The 8,837-nt window shown below is 27.6% G+C and overlaps 2 protein-coding genes across 2 annotated transcripts in view; both read right to left on the reverse strand.

Annotated features, from left to right (window-relative positions):
- LOC101241641 (uncharacterized) overlaps positions 1-8,837 on the reverse strand; it is a 79,576-nt gene that overhangs the window by 67,038 nt on the left and 3,701 nt on the right. The gene's annotated exons all lie outside the window — the stretch shown is intronic.
- On the reverse strand, positions 3-1,025 carry LOC136078410 (uncharacterized). The gene has a single exon (XM_065794182.1). It carries the CDS (start codon positions 1,023-1,025, stop codon positions 3-5), a length of 1,023 nt encoding a protein of 340 aa, XP_065650254.1.

Here is an 8,837-nt window from a genome sequence, read left to right on the forward strand (position 1 = left end):
AACTAAACAGTTGTAAAATAATGTTTTTTTATGGAATTTCTAATAAACTCAGCTTTATTGTCAAGTTCAATGCAACTGTGGTTTAATATAGGGTTTACTAAGTCAATTTCTGTTTGTTCAATCCATTCATTTAAATACTTTTGCTTTGTCAAAGTACAGAAGTTATGTAGTATACAACATGTTGTAACAATATTGACTGTGTGTTCAACTGTTGTATCTAATCTCTTTAAAAGACATTGAAATCGACCTTTTAATCTTCCAAATCCATTCTCCACCACCACACGACATTTACTAAGAGAAACGTTAAACTTTGCTTCTTCTATACTAAGATTTCCACGATCTGAGTAAGGTTTCATAAGCCAATTTTTAAGGGGATATGCTGAATCACCAAGGATAAGAGGACCAATTTCAATATTATCAATTATTTTAGATAAGTTTGTAGGTAAAAAGGTTCTAGCCAGACACTCTTTATATAAGGGAGAATTTTTAAAAACCCTTGAATCGTGTGATTTGCCAGTCCACCCTACAAAAATATCTCTAAATAAATACTTGCTGTCTACCAATCCCTGTAAAATAATGGAGTGATATTCTTTTCTGTTTATATAGTCCTCTGAATTTTTATGAGGAGCCTTTATTCTTATGTGACATCCATCAACTGCTCCAACTACTTGTGGAAAACCATATAATTTTTCAAAACTTACTATAATCTCCATTGTTTCTTCCCTTGAGGGTAAGGAAATGTATTTCTTCATTAAGTTATCAACAAAATGTTTACAAATTCTGTGAACTATTGTACAAACAGTTGATTTTCCTAAGCCAAATAAATTGGCTATTGTTCGGTAATCTGCAGATCCACTTAAAAAGTAAAGTGTCACAGCTAACTTCATTTCTAAAGGCAAAGATTTACGAAAGTTAGTGCCTTGTATAGGCATAAAAGGTGAAACTTCCTTGCACAGATAATTAAAGGCTGCTTTAGACATTCTTATGTTTTTTATCCAATCATCTTCGTTCCAACAGTTTACCATTGTTTCGTACCAAAAGCTTTGACTGCGAGGTTTAGTCCAAATTTTTCTGTAAACCGCAAAATTATAAGCAGTAATACAGTTTATCAGTATGTGCTGCAATTGCAGTCTTCTTTTTTTCCTTGATATGTACAATAATACTCGTAACTTCGAGATCAAGTTTTTCTTTGAGAGCGCCATTTTCGAACGTTAATATAAATACTAAAGAACGTTCAATCTGAACGCAAGAAAACTGAAAACATGTTTATTATAAAACTATGTTTACATTAAAACATGTTTATTTAAAACAGAATTTAGTGTGAACTGGGTATAAGTCTTAAGTTATTAAGTTAAAAAAGAAAAATTTAGTAAAAACAGTAATTTTTAAATTAAAAAAAAAAAAAAACAGTAATTTTTCCTTCTACAAAAGATAACAAAAAAAGAATTTCTAGGCCCAATAGAATTCTGCTTGCATAAAACATGGATTTGAAAAAAGAATTTTTTTTTGATTTACTAGTTTAATTTATATAAATGACTTAAATAAAGCTTCAAAACTAATGAGCATTATGTATGCAGATGATACAAACCTATTCCTTTCTAACTATGATATCGCTGAACTTTTTAAAACAATGAACGAAGAACTCAGACATATATCTAATTGGTTTAAGTGTAATAAGTTAACCTTAAATATTAATAAAACAAAATGGGTTTTATTTCATTCGATTACAAAAAACGATTTCTCCTTACAAATTTACCTCAAATTTTTATCTATCAAAAGAAAATTTTGCGCTCTAGCTTTTGCGGAAGAAAGACATTATTTAATAGCGAAAAGTTTTTACATAAAAAAAAATGGATATTACAATGAAAAACATCGAAAAAATGATTTCTAGTAAGCTTGAAGAAAATAAAAAAAGTATTCTCAAAGAAACGGAACGCTTATTAAAAGACCAGGAAAAATCATTTACCTCAATAATAAGTGCAAATCTCAAAATTATCACAGATAGATTAGACATGCTAGAGAATGACATTAATAACAACAAATGTAAAATATCAAATATAGAAAAAGACCTACGTGACATTAAAGACAGCCTAAATTTTCAAGAAAACAACATCTCGGAAAAAATATCACAAATAAAGAAATACTACGACAAAGAAATCAATTCATTATATAAAAAATCCATAGATCTAGAAAATCGATCGAGAAGAAACAACTTAAGAATAGATGGAATACAAGAAACACTAGGCGAAAGTTGGGAAGACTGCGAAAAAGCTGTTAAAGAAATTTTCAAAACCAAACTGAAAATTCAAAGCGAAGTAGTGGTTGAACGAGCTCATCGTATTGGACAATTTAAAGACAACAAACCAAGAACATTAGTTATAAAACTTTTAAACTTCCAAGACAAAAACAAAATTCTCAATGCTGTAAAGTATCTTAAAGGAACTGGCCTATACATAAATGAAGACTTCGCTCAAGAAACAATATATCATCGAAGAAAGCTCTGGGAAGAAGTTAAAAAACTAAGAAGCGAAGGTAAATACGCCATTTTAAAATACGATAAAATATTTACACGAGATTTTAAAAAATAGCGCAACACACTTTTGTTTTACTGAGTAAACGCGTTCTAAATTTTACATTCTAAAATAATGGCAATAAAAAATAAAACAATAGATTTTGAAACGATGCGCTTTAATGTCTTTGAAACCGCGAATAATATTCTCAATGACGCTGATACGCAAATTTTTCAAACGTATAATTTTAACTCTCGATATTTTGAAACAGAAACTTTCAAAACTGAACTTGAAGCTTATAAAAATAATTTTACGATAATTCACATAAATATAAGAAGCATAAATAAAAATTTTGACAAACTTAGACATTTCCTAATTGATTGCAATTATTCATTCAGTATGATTTGCCTAACAGAAACTTGGTGTTCTGATGAATCAATCCAAAATAACTCTAACTTTCAAATTCCAAATTATAAATTATTATCTTCTGAAAGGAAAGCATACAAAAAAGGAGGAGGGATTGCAACTTATGTTCGGAATGATCAAGTGATAAAAGTGAGAAAAGATCACTCCATTTCTAACCCCGATAGTGAGGTCTTTACAATAGAGATCATCAACTCCAAATTTAAAAATATTATAGTCTCTACCTGTTATAGGCCACCTGAAGGTAATATTAAAAAATGTTCTAATTATCTAGAAGAAATTTTTCTTAAAATCAATAAAGAGCAAAAAAAGTTGTTCTGTATCGGGGACTTAAACATAGATTGTTTAAAATACAAAGAGTGTCCGATCACTAAATTATTTTTTGATAACATGTTTCAACATTGTATTTTACCAATTATTAATAAACCCACACGGGTAACCTCGAATACTATTTCTGCTATAGATAACATACTAACAAACTCATTTCTAGATACCTCCTTAAAAGCAGGAATAATAAAAATTGATATAACAGATCATTTTCCAGTTTACTTTACAATAAAACATGATGCAAAAATAAATAATAACTCGAAAAAAAAAATTTATAAAAGAAAAATAAATAAAAATTCTATTAAATGTTTTAAAGACGCACTATCGGCAGTAGATTGGGTTAAAGTGTATCAAGAATGTAACCTTGGGAACACAAACTCTGCATATAATACTTTCACAGATATTTTTCTAAAACACTATAATAATCATTTTCCAATCAAAGAAAAAGAAATAAAAGTAAAACATTTGAGCTGTCCATGGATCACCAGCGGAATCAAAAAATCTTCAAAAACTAAACAAAGTCTATATGTTAAATATTTGAAAAACAGAAATGAAGAAAACCTATCTACTTATAAACAATATAAAAATCTTTTCGAAAAAATCAGAAAACATTCTAAAAAAGTTTATTATTCTAAATTACTTCAAAAAACTAATGGAGATACCAAAAAAACATGGAACATCATGAAAGAAATAATCGGAAAAAAGTATATAAAAACAAACAGCTTACCAGATAGAATTATTATAAATGAAATAGAACACAACGATCAGAACTCTATTGCCGAACAATTCAACAATTTCTTTGCAAATATTGGCCCTAACATGGCGTCTAAAATTCAAACCGCAAATAACTCCTTTGAAAATTATTTTACTGATCTAAATAGCGAACTAACTTTCAACGGATTAAGCTATGAAGAACTCGAAAATGCAAAAAACTCTTTAAAAATCAACAAAGCACCAGGAATTGATGAAATTTGTAGCAATATTGTAATGAGTATCTTTCCGATAATAAAGAAACCCCTCTTCGAAATATTTAAATCTTCAATTACAACAGGAACCGTTCCAGAGAAATTGAAAATTGCTAAAATTGTACCAATATATAAAACTGGAGAACCATACTTACTAAACAATTATAGACCAATCTCAATTCTTCCTGTATTCTTAAAACTCCTCGAACGAATAATTTATAATAAATTATACCAATATATAACAAACAACAATATCTTAAATACAAAACAATTCGGCTTTCAAAAGCAACATGCAACCGAACATGCAATCGTAGATCTTGTAAATAGCATCAACTACTCATTTGTTAATAAAGAATTTGTTTTAGGAATCTTTATAGATTTATCGAAAGCATTCGATACTGTTGATCATGCTATCCTGCTAAAAAAATTGGAAAAATATGACGTAAAAAATGTTGCATTACTCTGGTTTAAAAATTTTTTGCTAAACAGACAGCAATGTGTTAATACTGATGAAAATATCTGTTCAAAATTGCTTAAGATTAAATGTGGCGTTCCCCAAGGTTCCATTCTAGCTCCCTTATTGTTCTTAATATACATTAACGATCTTCCAAAAGTCTTAAACAAACTTGATGTAATAATGTTTGCAGATGATACTAATTTATTTTATTCATCTCAGTCTATTGAAGAACTCTTTGAAACAACGAATATCGAACTTGAAAAACTTAATATCTGGCTAAAATCTAATAAATTATCTTTAAACACAGAAAAAACCAATTACATTTTATTCCATCCCAACCAAAAAAGAAAAAAAATACCTAATATATTACCATTGCTAAAAATAGAAAACAAAAATATTGAAAGAACCTCAATAACAAAATTTCTAGGTTTACTAATTGACGAAAATATTTCATGGAAAGCACACATTGACTATTTAAATACAAAAATAACCAAAAACATTGGCGTGCTATACAAAGCTAGACCAATGTTATCCCAAGAAAATCTAAAACATTTTTATTTCTCATTTATACAGACCTATTATACATATGGTAATATAGCATGGGCAAGTACCAATAAATCCAATTTGAAATCACTTTATCGACGTCAAAAACATGCCGTTAGAATTGTCTATAAAAAAGACAAATTCACTCATGCTGAACCTTTGTTAAAACTCCTTAATGCACTAAACGTCTATAGAATAAACATTTATCAAAACTTATTGTTTATGCTGAAATATAAACTCGGGCTTGTCCCATCACATTTCTCAAATGATTTCTTTAAAAGCAATAGAAATAGATATGACACTCGAGAAGTAGGAAACTTTAATATACCGTTTAGAAAAACAAAACTATCGCGTTTCACAATTTCATATCGCGGTCCCTATCTCTATAATAAACTGATATCCAGAAATGCCATAATTACAAAATTAGATAACCAAAATTGTTTGAAAATCTTATTAAAAAAATTCGTTTTAAATATAAACAATTATATGAACTTACACTAAACTAATACTGAAACTAGAGCCAAAATTAACGTTGAAGCGAAAATCCCAAAAAACTTCAATAACAAATATTAATATAAAAAATATATAAATCAAAAATAATTTTATTTATGCCTAATCATATATTTATGTGTACAAAATCTAGCATTTATCAATTATTTTTTATCTTACATTTTATTATATGTGAATCCAATATAAAATAAACTACCATTATATTTTGTGAAACTAGAAACATGTAAAAACAAAAATACAAAAAATATTACTAGTACAAGCGGTTTCTTGATGACAAGACCATCTGGTCTTCTGCAAGTTTCCCGCGTTTTTTTAATAATAATGATACCCTGCAGTTATATTCTTTGTATTCTATAAAGTTGTGAGATTTTATTTTTTCTCCTACCATCATACATTTTATAAAAATTGTAAATTTGTATCAGTTATATAGATAGAATCACAATATTGTAAAGATAAAAGAACAAAAAAAAAAAAAAAATCAAAAGAGATTCTGTTACAAAATTTTTAGGTGTTTATCTTGATGAAAATATTACTTGGAATCACCATATTGATTATATAAGCACAAAAATTTCTAAAAACATGGGGATCCTATATAAATTACGAATCTATCTCAATATGAAAGTCTTAATACAACTTTATTACTCATTTATACATAGTTATTTAAATTATGCCAATATTGCTTGGGAAGTACTGAAAAAAGTAAGTTGCAACGTCTTTATCTCCATCAGAAACGCGCAATCCGTATAATCAATTTTGCAAATCGCTTCTCTCATTCGAAACATTATTTTATGGAAATGAAAATTTTGAATATATAGGAGTTAAATGTATTTAATACTTTATGTTTTGTATATATGTGGATAAATAACTTATCCGTAGCCGTTTTCAAAGATCATTTTTCTCTTAAACCAATCAGTAAATATACTTGGAGAAATAATAACTTTTTAAATCAACCTTTTTGTCAAACAAACTTTAACCAATTTTGTATTACCTATCGAGCGCCACACCTTTGGAATAAACTTGTTTTGCCGAATTCTAATTTTGAAGTACCTATTACTTTTTGCCTTTTTAAAAAAAAACTGAAAAATCTCATTCTTTCATTAGATAATATTTTGAGTTATTATTAGTAGTAAAAGTTAAAAATTTTTTTTGGTCTACTTTTTTATTGTTTATATACATGTTTACGTTTATAGAACTTTATTCCTACTAATTTTATTTATTGTTCATATACTTTTTACTTTTTAACTTCCACATTGGTTTACTCTTCTATACAATTCTGATGACAAGATCATCTTGATCTTTCTTCAGATCAGATTATTTACCTTGTAGTTTTGTAAAAGTTTATTAACTTTTTTTTATCTTATCTTTGTTAAATGCTTACTTGAGGTTCTGACGACAAGATCCTTGTGATCTTCTTTCAGATACCTTGTTTATATTTGTTATTTTTTTATCATTGTAAGTTTATATTATTATTTTTACTATTTTTTATTTTAAGCTGTACAACGATTAACAAATGTAAACCAAAAAAAAAAAAAAAATAAAGTTGATTTAAAACAATTAAAATTTTGCATACTTGAAACGGGAGTATGTTGTTGCAGCCTTCACATTCATTTTTGGGTTCCAGTAGTGAACAAAATCTTTATAAGCTTCATGTTCAACCAAAGAGAATGGCAAATTTAAACGGGCCAAAAACTTGACAATTTCAATGTCTCCTCTAAGCTGTTCACGGTCTTGTGGCTTGTATTTGACCCAATGCTTTAGATTTTGGACCTTATCTGCTAGTGGTCCGGAAAGTCTTCCTTGTTTAACTTTACCGCCCAACACTAATGGCGTCTTATTATCTCGGACATGTTCATAAGCCTCGTCTTCGTTGTAGGTCTAAAAATTAATATGAAATATGTTAAAATACCTAATATTGAAACATTCATCAGCAATTATTGAAAGTTATTTATATTTATCGTTAAATCTTGTTAAATCTTGGTATTGTAATAGTAATAATAACTAACACATATGAAAATAAAAGTTAATATTTAAATTAAAAAAGTAAAAACGTTTCTAAACTTTATTGCACCTGTTCAAACTCATCAAAAGGAACATGGCGCTTTTTCTCCAGGGCTGCTAACTGAACAGGATGCTTCCTTGTCAAATGTGATCTCATGCCGGATGTGTTTCTGTTCGTCAACTTGCAAATTGCAAAGCAATACTTGTATTTTGCAGTAACAAGTTGCTCTTCATCAGGTGTAGTACTGACCTCTTCATCAAAGTGATTCCAAATTTTGGTCCTTGGCTTTGGCATTCTTCAAAATGTTGTTCAATTACAATTTTAAAACTAATTCAAACTAAAATTTTAACATCTTTCCTTATAAAAAAAAATTATTTTTAGAGCCTTATAATGTATATCTAAGTAAATTAAAGAGTATCCAAAAACTTTTTCCCAGTGAGTTTTTAAAAATGTTTTTATCACAATTAACTAGTTAATTTCGGTTCAGTAGAACCGTAATTGAAACCGTAACCAAAACCAAAAAAAAGATATTTTTAAAAAAAGTAACCACGAAAAGAACTTAACCTATTTAATTGGTGATTTTAATTTAGATTGTTTAGAGTATCACGTCAAATACAACATTAAAGAGTTTTACAATGACTTATTTAAAAACGGAGCGTTTCTCTTAAAAAAGGAATCATAGTAATTTTTTTGAATTTTTACCTCAAAAAACAACAAATCTTAATTGCATTGAAATATCCTATAAGGAATTTGAAGCTGCTTTCAAAACGATTGAACCAAATAAAGCAATAGGATTCGACGATATCAACGGAAATGTTTATATAAATTCATACAATATTCTATTAAAAATCTTTTGGTCTTGCGTAAGCCTAGGAGTTTTCCCTGATCAACTTAAAATTGCCAAAGTAACGGTAAAATTGCCAAAGTAAACAAATTTTGATAGTTGTTGCAAACAACTATCAAAATTATTAACATATATATATATATATATATATATATATATATATATATATATATATATATATATATATATATATATATATATATATATATATATATATATATATATATATATATATATATATATATATATATATATATAT

The sequence above is a fragment of the Hydra vulgaris genome, chromosome 03, assembly GCF_038396675.1.
Source record: "Hydra vulgaris chromosome 03, alternate assembly HydraT2T_AEP".
NCBI lineage: Eukaryota > Metazoa > Cnidaria > Hydrozoa > Anthoathecata > Hydridae > Hydra > Hydra vulgaris.